Source organism: Drosophila yakuba, chromosome 2L (genome assembly GCF_016746365.2).
Source record: "Drosophila yakuba strain Tai18E2 chromosome 2L, Prin_Dyak_Tai18E2_2.1, whole genome shotgun sequence".
Classification (NCBI taxonomy): Eukaryota; Metazoa; Arthropoda; class Insecta; order Diptera; family Drosophilidae; genus Drosophila; species Drosophila yakuba.
The window spans coordinates 18984908-18998346 of NC_052527.2; the positions used below are offsets into that span (position 1 = coordinate 18984908).

The window sequence follows — 13439 nt, forward strand, 5'->3', positions numbered from 1 at the left end:
ACTTACGCTTCGTTGGTCGCCTGATCTAGTAGATCTCGTAGAGCTAGCTGCTGCTTGTTGGGTACTCCCCCATTGGTCTTAACTATTCCAAATTATCCCTTTACTCGTCTCTTATCTGTAATCGTTGGCGCAGATCTCGACCCGAACGCGCCCCCCATTCCCCCACAGCCGCCAGTCAAGGGTCTCTCCTCCTACGATTTCCCGTACAACACCGACACAGTCGACGGATCAGGTGAGTGACGATAATGCAGGTGATCCCTGTCTTTTCCAAAATGGTGCAAGAAGTAACGGAATCGTACATATTTTGGCCAGCCCTACTTGCCAAGCAAATTTAATCTTGAAAAATATTTTAAAACCATTCAAAGTATAATCTTGGTATCTACTAAATACCTGAAAATTCATTTACTAAATTTTGCCCAGATTAAATTCCAAATAAACTAGTTAGCTGGTCAGCTTATCATAGGCAGGACCTTTATTATATCCATTCTATTCCGCACTAAGCCAGTGTCATTCGTTGACCTTTGCTAAAAGCATTTTTACTACCGCAACGACCGGCAATTTCCGCAATTGGTGCAATTTCGCTTTGAAGGCGCGCCGTGGCTGAGTTGACCAAATTAATCGATATCTCCAATGAGAATGCCGGCCACGCGGACGGGCCTGACCTGCTTAGCTCACCCGGCCGAATCACCAAACCTCCTAACCACCTAACCACCTAACCACCACCCACCTGTCCGCCTGTCCGGGTGGTGGCTCTGCCCTTGTTGTTGCTGCTTCGCTGGGGGTGGCTCACCTTGCCGGTGCGAGCCTGCAGTTCGTTGGCGTTGCCATGGCCAAGTCGATGCCGTCAACAAAACAAACTCGGGAACACATACCTGTCGCGGCCGTTAGTCAGTTTCACTTTTCCGTGCCAAAAAAACGTGTCTTTCGAGCTGCGCTCGCAATAATTGCCAGTTAAATGTCTTATGCAACCGCGGCAATATGATCCACCAAACGCTGGCGCCACACCGCAGCAAATCCTCCAGCTATTCCAAGAGCAAGGCAGTTCACTGGCGACAGAAATTGCATCGCAGCTGCAACGATTTGGAGCTGGAGGATGAGCCATTCCCGGAGCCACAGGGCTTGTGGCACACCCCGGAGATTAATAAAAATCCCTGGCAAAGGCCACAGAGCAGTGGGGCTGGCAGCAACATTCGTAACGCCGGCAACATCACCACTGCCACCAATGGCAACAACAACGTCTGCGACATACCCAACTGTGGCAAAATCCTGTGGATACATCGTCGGGAATACGATTATAAAAAATGCGCACCTCCAAGGCCACCTTCCCCTTCGAACTACCAAGGTGTTCCGGGTGCAGGTGGCTACCACGTGGTGGGACTGCCCCTCACTCCGCAGCCCAACCAACGACAGGCCTATTTGGCCAACCAACATGCCATTGGAGCTTCCATGCCACTGCTCCTGTGGCAGCAGCAGCAGCAAAATCAGCAGCATCTGCAACAGCTGCAGCATTGGAAATATCAGAACCTGCAACATCGGTGGCCAAGCAGTTAGTATCCAGCCTAAAATCTTCACAATATTAGATAATCAGATTAGGATATGCTGCACTGACTAAGATTCTTAATCGAAACTTTTGTGTCTTCAAGAAGATACCTTATTGTAGTTGAAGAGATCTTAAGTCAATATCATCAGAAGTAGTCATTGTTATTAACTTGCTCTCGTTTTAATTTTTTTTATTCGTACATTTTGAATATTGGTATTAGATGCCACTTTTATAAACACTTTTCTTAAGTGGCTAAAATTTGTTCAAACTATTTCTCTACGATAGAGCCCCACAGTGAGATAAAAGAAAGTCAAGCGATCGATTGAACCCCTTCGCAGCTCCCGCCTTTCCATTCGCTTTGCACTTTCTCATTTGACTAAGCGACCTTCCTGTTTCGCACTTTCTCACGGTTTTTCTTTTGCAAAAAGGTAAAAACTCGTTATCACCTGGGTCGCCTAAGATTGGCGCAGAGAGGTGGCCAAAAGAGAGACCAGCTTTTGGCCGCACTCCCCGCGTTTCAATGCCAAAGTCTTTGATAAAAGCTTGAAAAATAGATGCCAGAAAAAGCTTTTTACTGCTATATGATTGAGATAAAGAAGTAGTAATGTGAAGTACATTGGGCACCACTTCAATTACACAGAGCCGTGGGTCTCAAGCGTTTCTGCCATAGAATCTGTAGACTCGATACGTTTTTGGCTATACCGCCCAAAAAACTGGATTTGTTCCTTAAGTGTTTTTTTAAGAAAGTCAGTTGTTCCCATATAAATAGTTAAATTTGTACAATCCTTTTTTCCCGTTGCGTTATAAAGTTACCAATATATTTCCGCTCTGAACCACTGTGCCAGCAATGAGCAATTCACACACCCCACTGCACCACCACCAACAACAACAATTAAACGTGAGGGGGCGCCGCCAGAAAACGGAACTTGTAGTAAAACGAACGCAGCTATCTCTGGGAATTACTCACCCGGCAGAGAGTCCAAATCGAAATCGAAATCTCTTTGACGTCGACGCGAAGCTTCGTCTTCTGGTCTTCCCTCTCTGTCTCGTCTTCTCCAGCTGTCGCTCTCCCGCTCTGTTTCCCTATATTGCTTAGCTGCCTTGGGGTCCCCATTCAATTTCGATTTCGGTTTCAGTTGAGCGCTACGCGTGCTACGGTAAAGTCGATCACTATTCTCCTTCTCCCTCTCTTTCCGCCCCTCTCTCGCCGTCCCTTTCTCCGGCTTCAGTGAAGCGCGAGCTTGTTTGTTGTTGCGCGCCGAATCTCCTCAGCTTTATCAGAGAATTGCCTCAGGCTTCGAAGCCGATTCTAGATTCTGATTGATACTCGTAGTGACTAATGAGACTAATGAGCGCTCAACGAAGAAAACAGTAAAGAAAAGCGTTTAAAAAGATAATTGAGCGTGAAATGCGAGAAAAGCCTTGAAAAGCCATTGTGATTTTGTGTGCGTGTTTGTGTCTCCAGAAATGATCGAAATAGGCAACGCTTTCCAAACAGGGAGTGTAATTATAGCCAAAGTGTTCTTAATTGTGATTTATAATCCGATTTACCGAGCTTACAGCTTTTGATTGCTTTCTTATTTAGAATACCCCTTTATTTAAAATATCCTATGATAAGTTAATAATATAACACATGCTACCAAGAAAGTGCTACAAATAGAATCACCTTGATAGTTAAACCTCTGTATAACTGAAAAGATAACACTATCACATTGATAGCACTGCGATTTTTCTCTGTGCAAGCACTTTCAAACGCTGGCAAAATATGCCGCAGCGAATCAGTGAAAGTGAAAATCCCAATCCCCCGAATGTCAATTAAACCTCTCTTTCCATTTCTTCACTTGGCGTAAACAGCACGTACAAAGTGGTTGTTAATTGTTGTTGTGCGAAGACAAAGCTTTGCGGCTCATGGTTTATTTGCCGTGAAAATATTTGTGCAGCTGCCCCACCATTCTCCTTCCCCCTCCACCCGTCCCTCATCATTCTCTTGAGGCTTTCCCCTTGACGTTTTCCGATTAAGGCCAATAGATGCTGAAGCTACATTCTTTCCTAATCAGTTAACCGCGTGCTGCGCAATTCACTTGCAGTCTCAATTGGAAGCAATGAATCTGGGATACTTTAGGCGATGAGCTACTTCGCTGGACTCGCATGAAAATTCGAAGCAGTCTTATCACGATGTCAGGTTTTTTATTAAAGCTCCAAGACACTGAGAGTTCAGTTCCCTCTTCAGACCCCAGACATTAGATTGTTAAGCTAACGAGCATTAACTTCAATTGCAGCTAATTCTCCATTTAAGAAAGCTGCTTCATTCAATTTGAGAATGTGGACTGCCACTTTTATTGGTCGGGGGTACCAAGTGGGGCGATGTGCTGGCTGTTTATTTGCCTACCAATTGGCAGACTGATATGTACGCGCACCCGACTCCCAGATAAGCCAGTGTTTCGTAACAGAAGCGGCGGCGTTACGACGATTTGCGGTTAGATCGTCTTACGACTCAGACAACTACGATGGCGACAAGAGATTGCCGTTTGTAGGGTAAACAGCGAGTACACTCGGAGAAAATAGGTCGTAGTTCAATCAATTTGTTTAGGAGGGGCGGCGACTAGATCTCACTGAGAACCTCGTCGGTAATCGAGCTATGAGTGTAAACAAAAGCATATATGTAGATTATATGGTTGCCTGGGAAACCAAGGCAGACGAAGACGCATCGCTTAAGCTTGAGCCTGAAACCCCATCTTGCAACTTTGTGTCTCTCATCTGAACAGTGTCTCCCAATCATTACTATGCCACAGACGTAAACATCCACTTCAAGACACCCATCAGGCATGAGCAACGCCAAAACTTGTCCGAAGAGGAACTAGCCATTCGCCAAGCGGAGCACATGCAGAAGCTCTACCACGAGGAGCGCCGTCGAAAGTATCTACAGGAGCTGCAGGACATGAATTCGCGCCGCCACACGGACAACTTCACCCCGTCGCAGAAGTCGCCCATCGCCCTTAATCGCTACGATGACTTCCCTACGGACGTGACCCTCAAGTCGCTGGTGGGCCCCAAGACGGTGGCCCGTGCTCTCTTCAACTTCCAGGGACAGACCTCCAAGTATGTAGCCCTTGAGCAAGATTCCTCCAAGCACCACTATATCTATGACCTTTTCAGGGAGCTATCCTTCCGCAAGGGCGACACCATCTACATCAGGCGGCAGATCGATGCCAACTGGTATGAGGGCGAGCACAATGCCATGATTGGACTGCTCCCAGCCAGTTATGTTGAGGTAAGTGAATTCCTCGACAGCCGCGATCCGATCTTTATCTGACACTCTTATTTATAACAAATGCAACCAATCTAACCATTCTAGATTGTCAGTCGAGACGGCGCCCGTACGCCATCCAAGCGACCATCGGAGGGCCAGGCCCGTGCCAAATACAACTTCCAGGCCCAGTCGGGCATCGAGCTCTCCTTGAACAAGGGCGAACTGGTCACTTTGACACGCCGAGTTGATGGCAACTGGTTCGAGGGCAAGATTGCTAACAGGAAGGGCATCTTCCCGTGCTCCTACGTGGAGGTTGGTTTTAAGCCTAGCAATCTATCTCTGCAGTAAGCTAATCTCACTTTAACGTAAAGGTACTTACTGATATTGGTGCTGAGGACATTGCGGCCAAAACAACCACCGTGATTACCAGCCAGAGCACCACGAATCTGCGGCCTAATCTCGACGTGCTGCGCACAAACATCAACAATGAGTTCAATACGCTGACGCAAAATGGAGCACAGCCACCGAACGGAATCCTTAAGGAAACGCGGACGCTGCACAAGACGGATGCCCTCCATGTGGACACCAGTTCCGAACCATTGGCGTGAGTTGTCCACCTACCCAATCTGTTTAAAAGTGGGCATCACGTTTCAAAACTTGTAAATAACACTGATGCATACTTCTAGACATCTTTGTTAGAGTTTAAATTTTTTGGAGCCAATCATTAATTTGAGATCTACTTTAGGTACCGCGCACTGTACAAGTATCGGCCACAGAACTCCGACGAACTGGAACTGCTCGAGGGAGATGTGGTCCATGTACTGGAAAAGTGTGACGACGGATGGTTCGTGGGCACCTCACAGAGGACCGGCTGTTTCGGCACATTCCCCGGCAATTACGTGGAAAGGGCCTAGAGGAGATCGATCCAATGAACCAGCCCCCGGAGCGGCGTTCGTGCCTAATCTTAATGAATTTGTAGTCTAATACGAGGAGGAATCAGCGTGGCCGGGGCAAAGGCAGTTTGATTAACTATGATTAACTCTGACTTGGTTTTACTGGATTATTTTATGTTGTTGTTGAATAATTCTTATCCCGCTAATTCTGCTGCTTTCGGTTTGCCGTAATTTAAACCTATTTATTTATTTTTAAACAGAGCATTAATTATTATCAATGTTGGAACTCGTTTATTTATGACATCCAAATATTAACCAAAAGTTGTCCCCTTCACCTCCCCCACTCCCACACTCCGACACCCCGATCACCCAAACACACACCAAATATCGAAGGACCTTAATTAAGATCATACATATATACTTTGTCGTTTACCTACTAATTTTAACTAGTCACAGCTAATTTCCAAAAAAGAAAATCAATTGTGAAACTGAAGAGACCGTTGAACTAAAGTGCCTTAAAGTTGGAATTTAAATGACTAATACGATATAAAATGTTTCAAAGTGCTAAGATTCAAGTGCCCTTGCGAGGTCGGCAAAGTGGATAATTACTATTGATAATTATTAATATTATTTATGATATTGTCGTGTCCGAACCAACAGAAACCATTTTAAAATCATTACAAAAAGCGTTTATTACACAGACACTGTTGCAAGCGAAATTAGTAAATAAAGAAGAAACCTAAAAACAAATATGATTATAAAATATTTTTATTGAATGAATTGAATTTTGGGAGAACAATACAAATAATTTTTAAAGATTTCTTATAGGACAGTCCCTAAATGCACGGTGTTGTGCAATTATCACAAGCATATACAAATAAAAGCAAATGTGCTCTATGAATTGCATATATAAAATCAATATATTTCCAACTGGTATTTGGGGTAAGTTTTATGGTTTCAAGAAATAACATTTAAACTTAACAAATACCACTCATCTCTGATATTATATTAACAGTAACTCCTTGAATAACTTATCCTGATCATCCGATTAACTTGCCGGCTCTCACGTTTCTGCCAGTTTACGCTTTCGCTCCTGTTTCAGCTCCCGCTTGACAGCCCGCTGCTCCAGTTCTTCCGTGTACTCGGCGTACATCGCGAAAAGAGCGGGGTAGAGCTTGTGGTAGTGCTGCAGATCCTCAATAGTAACTTCCATATTATCAAACGCTATTGCCACTCGTTGCATATCTTCATCACTCGGTAATCGCGGGCACTTTGCGTAACGCTGTGAAAAGTGAGTGAGAATAGTGTGACGAGCGTTCATATTCCGACCCTGCTGAATAGCCTGCGACACGGTGCTGTGCGTCTTCAACCGCGCCTCCTCCTCCAGGTCGTCCTCCATTGTTGCCTCGTGAATAAGAACGGTGGAGTCGCGGCCCAGATCGATTAAATCCTGGCATGGCATTGTGTCGCCGCTGTAAGTGATCTTGACGGGTTCGCTATTGGGCTTTGCTGCCAGAATGAGGCTGATTCCGAAAGAGTTTGGACAGTGCCTTACTAGGCATGTGGATATAGACGTAATTCCTAGAGGTTTAACTTGTTCACCGCTTAGGGGACTAGCTAGCAGTTCACCGTTGGCCACTAGAGTATACGCATCTTCCACGGTTTCTATTTCCCGATTGTAGAACTCCAGCCACGGCTCAATTTGGCGAGGAGCCAGCAGAATCAATGGGTCTGCCCTTGGTTCTAATTGCCTCCTTTCTCGAAGCAGACCAATCAATCCAATGTGATGGTCGGCATGCAAATGTGATACATAAATCGCCTGCAGCTGGCGAAGAATTAGCTGCCCCTTCTCGCGTCCATAGAGCCGCGCAATCTGGCCATAAGTTCCTTCTCCACAATCCAACAGCACGTAGGCATCAATTGCAGTCCTAATCAGAATAGAGCTTACGTTGCGCGTCTTATTGGGAATGCAGGAGCCTGTGCCCAGGAAAATGATTTTCGGGTAGCTATCGGCAGTATTGTCAGGGAAACTATACTCATCTTTAAATTTGGTCAATAGTTCCATAAATCCAGGTACGTTATGGGTCTCCTTAACGTACTCCTCTGGTGTGAGCTTGGACTCAAGGGTGCGATCCAGACCTTCAGAAAAATAAAATATTTATAGCATTGAAAATTAAGAACAAAATAGTACCCACCCTTTCTCGGTCTCAGGTGAAAGCTTGTCATGGCGACTACACCCTGTTCCTCTGCCTCGTTAGCATTTTCATTAGTTTTCTCCTTCGAATCGTCCTCGTCCAACTTTGTTTTCTTAAGGTTAAGACTGAGAGTCTGACTCTGGCAGGACAGCTGCTCGCCAAGGAGTGGAAACACTTGCGGTGCCAGTTGATGCAGTTGGTGTTGGATTCGATGGGCGGCTGCATAGCCGGAGAATTGGTTTAGTGGAGAACTTAAATATATGTGCTGGGTTTCCGCTGAAAAATTGTCCCCTACGAAATCCTTGTACTCCTGGCGAGAGGACATATGATAAGGCGTGAAGTGCACCACAACGGCCACTTCGGTTAACTTCTCCTCGCCCAACTTTTTGAGCCTTTTGCCGTGTGTAAGAAGTCCTGGTAAATAGTTCATACTGGGCACATCCAGCAAAACAAAGGACAATGCAGTTTCACTGGCCTCGGTGACGTCTGTTGATCGCACCACTTTCCCATCAGGCAGTGTGATATCCTTGCCATTTTTTAGCTGTCCCAGAAGAGGGCCTGGCGGCACACCCTGCTCCACGCACTTGACCAGGTTCAGAGCGCCAGCTCGCGGTTTCAGTTGACAAATGTAGTTTATCACACTTTTCGTCGGATCTTCCAAACTGTTCAGGGGCAGAGAGTCCACCTTCAAGATGGAATCCTCGAAACATGCGCCCTCAGAGCAATCGTTTGGCCGCACTTGGAGATTCTTTAGCACCACGAAACGTCGCATTGATTGCAGCATAGAACCGAGATGAGGCGGTCCATGGAGTCCAATGTCACGCACTCCGGCATCTTGGATGGTCAGAGTCAACCCTGGTAACCCACCGCAGGTTGCCCAAGTATTTTGTGTGAGGAAAATCTGTTCCAGGCGTGAAAGTCGGGTTTTGTGCTCGTGAGCTAGCCTCTGGGTTCCCTCACCACAGTTAAAGAGATAGCGTGCTTGGTCTGTAAACAAATAAACAGCGGCAGGGGCTCCATTGGCGCCAGAGCCCAGAACCTGCAAATTCACTGTTCCCGGCACCACGGATGCAAGCTTTTTCCTAAGCACATTGGGTTCCCGCTCATAGCGTGGTCCTGTTAAGGGATCCTTGGCCGAGGCAATCGGTGCCGACATCAAATTACAAGTTGTGAGCGTTCGCAAGGTTCTTAAGATCGGCGACCCGGCTGATTTCACTAAATACATTCGTATGTCTTCGGAGTCTGTAATCGCGGTTTACTAAGAAACGGGGAAAGCGGGAATTTCGCTGAAATCATTCGCACCAATTTCGTCAGTCCCGGCAACGTGTGTCTACGAACAGCTGTTGCGATTAGTGATGGCTCGCGATACATCGAAAAAGGACGATAGTCAAAAATACTCAAGGGAATTAAATAAGTTAGTTGTACTAAAAATTACTGAAATAAGCTTTTTGTCTATTCTAAATTTCAAGATCTATTTGTAATAGTATTTCAAATGAAAAATAAGTATTAAACATAATATTAAATAATCAAATAATTTAGAAGTGCCTGTTTGCATCCCTGAAATCGGTATTAGGCAACACTGCATTTGCGGTATTTATGGCCCGAACTGGCGGTGGTCACACTAATGCCCACGTGCGTTTTGTTTGGCCTCAGCCGGCGCTAAATTCAACCGAAATCACCTGCAATTTTAAGGATTCCTCGGTAAACAAGAGATCAAATACCGCATCACCATGGTCTTCTTCACGTGCAACATCTGCGGCGAGTCGGTAAAGAAACCGGCGGTGGAGAAGCACTACCAGATGCGCTGTCGAGGCAATGACAAGAACGTGTCCTGCATGGACTGCCTGAAGGACTTTTACGGCGAGGAGTACGTGGCACACACCAAGTGCATCTCAGAGGCCCAGAAGTACGCCAGCCAAAGTCAGGGCTTCGCCGCGAAGGAGCCGCGCAACAAGAATGCTCAGAAGCAGGAGAGTTGGATGGATATTATCCGATCGATCCTTGACAGCAGCGAGTACAATCTAACTCCGGCCGTTCGATCCGCCTTTCAGAAGCTTCAGAGCGTCGACAATGTGCCCCGCAAGAAGGCCAAGTTTGAGAACTTTGTGGGAAACTGCATGCGCATGCCTCGCAATCAGGCCACCCAGGTGTGGGATATTCTCGAGAAGGAACTGAACAAGATGAAGGAGGCAAAGCAAACGGAGCTGGCAAGGGCCAAGGCGGAGAAGGTGGCGGAAATACAGCGGCAGCAGAAGGCAGAGGCCGAGGAGGAGGAGGCGCCACCCAAGAAAAAGGCCAAAGTGGAGGCCACAGAAGATGCTGCTAGCGAGGATACCGCCAATGGCATTACGAGCGACTTCGATTGGGCCTCTCACCTGACTAAAATCGTAACTAAGCAATCGGATGGCATTTTCCTGGAAAAACTTCGTAAAAAGCTGCTTAAGAAGTATTCTAAGCATCTGTCCGTCGAGGAGTTGACTGAAAAACAGGCCAAGAAGTTTCAGAAACGGTTTTTAAAGCAATTAAAGCTCGCCGATTCCTTGCAGATAGACGGCGATTTAGTCAAGATTGCTAGCTAGCCGAATATCCCACCTTTAGTCATAGTTAAATTATAACAAAGGACAATAAACGTGTAAGCTGCAAATGGTGCCTATGTATTAACCCCACATCTAGGATTTGTACTTTAGATACTGCATACACTGCCTCAAATGATTGCGGGTCTCTTCACACTGGGCTGTTTGACGGAACCGCTTAGTGGGACAGTGCAGGATCATCTCGTTGGCCACGCACTCGAGGACCAGCCCGGGATATGGATGACAGCCATGGTACGAGAGGCGTCCGGCCATCTTTTTCACTCCCTTGTGCGGCAACAGTGAGAGCGCTGCAAAGGGCAGTTCATTTAGAAATGATTTAATAAACAACTCGCACAACATGCACACCATGCTTGTCGCACTTGACATAGGTGCCATAGAGAAGCTCTATATCCGAATCGTTGACCAGGTCGCTTTCCAAGTGCTCCTTTACCTCATTGAGGTTCAGTGAACGGCGGTCCTTCCCTAGGAAGTGCGTACTGTTGAAACTGCACTCTGCGGTGCACTGATTAAGCATTTTAGTTTGGAAGTTGTTTACTCTCCTCAACTGAACTCACAAACATGTACGTCTGCTCCTCTTCATCCGTCTGGTATTGAATCTTTTCGTGCCATTCCATCTGGCAATCGCTAAACTGGGGACTCTCATCGTGCAGGTCGCAGCAGAAATCATGCTGCAATAAGAAGTTGTGCCGATCATCATTTTATATGACGATTTCATTGTGTGGCTCTCAATTTGAAACAGTTCTATTTATTGGCCTAATTTCTTCTAGTTTTCGTTTTTTTTGTTCTCCCTTTTTTTCCATTGATTTGATTAGTCTGAAGCCTACGACTCACCATTGTATCTACAGAATTCAATTCGCAGTCTTCATCCAACTCCGATGGAGTACTTCTGCCCGTCACCCAAACGGTCAGAAGGAGGAGCAGAAATGCGAACAGTTGAAAGCACATTTTTTCGCAATGCCAGGGGTAAATCCATTTAGAAGTCAGCGGCTTTTATAACTGAATGCTCGCTTTAGAGGTGTAATTTTGCGTGACATTTAATCGCTTTTAATTTGGGGCTTAATTTACGTTTTTAATTATTCCACCCGAAAATGGCCCAACAGTCTGGCCGGGTGCAGCGTTCCATTAGCCCGCTGCACTCGAAGATAAATGATGAAAAGGCACAGGCATCCATCACCGATCAAGCGGCGCAATATCCAAATATAGCAAATATTACCAGGGCCCTGAGCCACGCACTTTCCTTTGGTCTTCTGGTCGGGCGAAGATGACTGGAATGATGTCTAGCAAATGCATGCGGAAGCATTCCCGATCCCAATTCCATTCCCACACCCATTCCGCTGCATTCAGCTGCAACTAATTAACCGAGAAATACATCATAAATAGTCCAACTGACGGACCCCCATCCCCCGTCATTGGTTCTAGTTGCATCTTGGATTGCAGCTCCTCCTCCTCTTCCACGTCCGCACCCGATCCTCATCAGTCAGGGCGCAGACGTTGCGTCGCTGCCTCAGAAGTTTACCATTTGTTTATTTTTGACCCGCACACACACCCTGCCGAAGAATGGAAGTGCTCTAGAGTAGTGATGTTAAATCAAAAGAATTAGCTTATAAAAATATCAAAATAAGTTCTTATTTGAAAGTTAACATTTTCATACATTTTCTGATAATAATTGTTCGTTAATGATTGGTCATCGGCAAGCAGTATCCAAATTTTTTGGAAAGGTTGAAACCAAACTTTTTGAAATTTGCCTCATTTATGCCTCACAGTAAATATGAATTAATTTAAATTGAAGTTTTATTTAAAACCAAGTGTTTGTTCTAAAACTAAACTGACAAATTACGATGCAAATGCCATGGTTTCACAGAGTTAAAAAAAATGTTAGCCAAAAAATCCAATTTAGCTGTTTTAGCACCACTGTTTAAATGTCTTGGGTGTGGATATGCGTGTGGACTCGATGTGCCTGCTATCTGTGGAGAAGGTATCCAGTCGCATTGCCCTTACCGCGCGGCGCTTCACGGTGGCATGCGCTGGGGAATTTTGGGGGGCAAGAGCAATCGAGCGGCACGTGCCCGCCTCAAGTTTAGTTCCGAGGAATTTGAATTCCCGAAACAATCTATGTAGTCACACCAATGTGTTGCGGAAGCTCGGCCTAGAAGACTCTCTTCGTATAACTAATTTCGATATCCAAGGTAATCATATGTTTGCAGCTAATTGTAAATCTTCAGGAGAATCTTTGCTAAATATGTATATATCACAACAACGTATTACTTACATATATAACTATATATGCTGATTTAAAAACTGCAATTCTTAAAAAACGAAATGCCTGGATAAGTCTAACCTGACAGAATTGTAATATATCCAAATAAGCAGAAGAAGACCTACGCACAGAAATCATTTGGGATATGAAGCGTGAATCAAAGGGCGATTTTTTTTAAAGCTTTTTTAGGAGGTGCACGTAAAATATTGTCTTCTCCTTTCTTTGTAGTTGAAAAACATTTCACTTATAAATGGGAGTGTAAAAAAATAAATCAATATTCATGGTGAAGTGTCCGAATTTGAATTACAATAAAGGTATAGCTATAATGAAATATATGTATGAGCTGTTTTGCAATTATAAAATGCTGAATCTGTTTATCACCAAATTAATGAACACATTGTTTATGCTAATATTCCTTTGTTAACTGATTATTTTATTTGGCTATAATTACGTACTCTCTCCGAACTGAGTGCCCATGCCAACGACGATTGTTGATGGTAAACATCAATAAAGAATTGTCATAATCGAACAGCATCTGGTTCGGACTGCATGCAGTGCGTGGATCCTATTCGGGGCACAGATGCATGGTATCTGGGGCCTCCAGAGAAACTCTCGCTTTCCGCCACTCACCCACACACACTGAACGCCACTCCGGACTCACTGCTCACACAGATACTCGATGGTAACGGACGGATGAGCACCGAGTCGAA

The 13439-nt window shown here is 45.3% G+C and overlaps 4 protein-coding genes across 28 annotated transcripts in view; 2 read left to right on the forward strand and 2 right to left on the reverse strand.

The window, feature by feature from the left end:
• LOC6528893 (sorbin and SH3 domain-containing protein 1) overlaps nt 1-6433 on the forward strand; it is a 31411-nt gene extending 24978 nt beyond the window's left edge. For 10 of the 25 annotated variants that reach the window (XM_039371282.1, XM_039371283.1, XM_002089889.3 and 7 more), the window contains 5 exons: nt 4306-4639; nt 4697-4811; nt 4896-5102; nt 5162-5394; nt 5536-6433. In XM_039371282.1, coding sequence (XP_039227216.1) covers nt 4306-4639; nt 4697-4811; nt 4896-5102; nt 5162-5394; nt 5536-5704 — 1058 coding nt within the window. In that variant the 3' untranslated portion in view covers nt 5705-6433. Of the gene's footprint in view, nt 1-133; nt 233-926; nt 1547-4305; nt 4640-4696; nt 4812-4895; nt 5103-5161; nt 5395-5535 lie in introns of those variants that run through there. The other 15 variants (XM_039371291.1, XM_015198634.3, XM_015198649.3 and 12 more) reach the window with 5 other exon arrangements.
• Nucleotides 6434-6584: 151 nt separating this feature from the next.
• LOC6528894 (ribonuclease Z, mitochondrial) lies at nt 6585-9229 on the reverse strand. Its single transcript, XM_002089890.4, has 2 exons — nt 7879-9229; nt 6585-7822 (listed from the first exon to the last, which is right to left on the reverse strand). The coding sequence occupies exons 1-2, from the start codon at nt 9101-9103 to the stop codon at nt 6747-6749; spliced, it is 2301 nt and encodes a 766-aa protein (XP_002089926.2). The 5' UTR covers nt 9104-9229; the 3' UTR covers nt 6585-6746.
• Nucleotides 9230-9487: 258 nt separating this feature from the next.
• LOC6528895 (cell growth-regulating nucleolar protein) lies at nt 9488-10810 on the forward strand. The gene is made up of 2 exons (XM_039370950.2): nt 9488-10510; nt 10566-10810. The coding sequence occupies exon 1, from the start codon at nt 9609-9611 to the stop codon at nt 10455-10457; it is 849 nt and encodes a 282-aa protein (XP_039226884.1). The 5' UTR covers nt 9488-9608; the 3' UTR covers nt 10458-10510; nt 10566-10810.
• On the reverse strand, nt 10512-11757 carry LOC6528896 (general odorant-binding protein 68). The gene is made up of 4 exons (XM_002089892.2): nt 11304-11757; nt 11027-11140; nt 10818-10974; nt 10512-10759 (listed from the first exon to the last, which is right to left on the reverse strand). The coding sequence occupies exons 1-4, from the start codon at nt 11415-11417 to the stop codon at nt 10548-10550; spliced, it is 597 nt and encodes a 198-aa protein (XP_002089928.1). The 5' UTR covers nt 11418-11757; the 3' UTR covers nt 10512-10547.
• Nucleotides 11758-13439: the final 1682 nt, after the last annotated feature.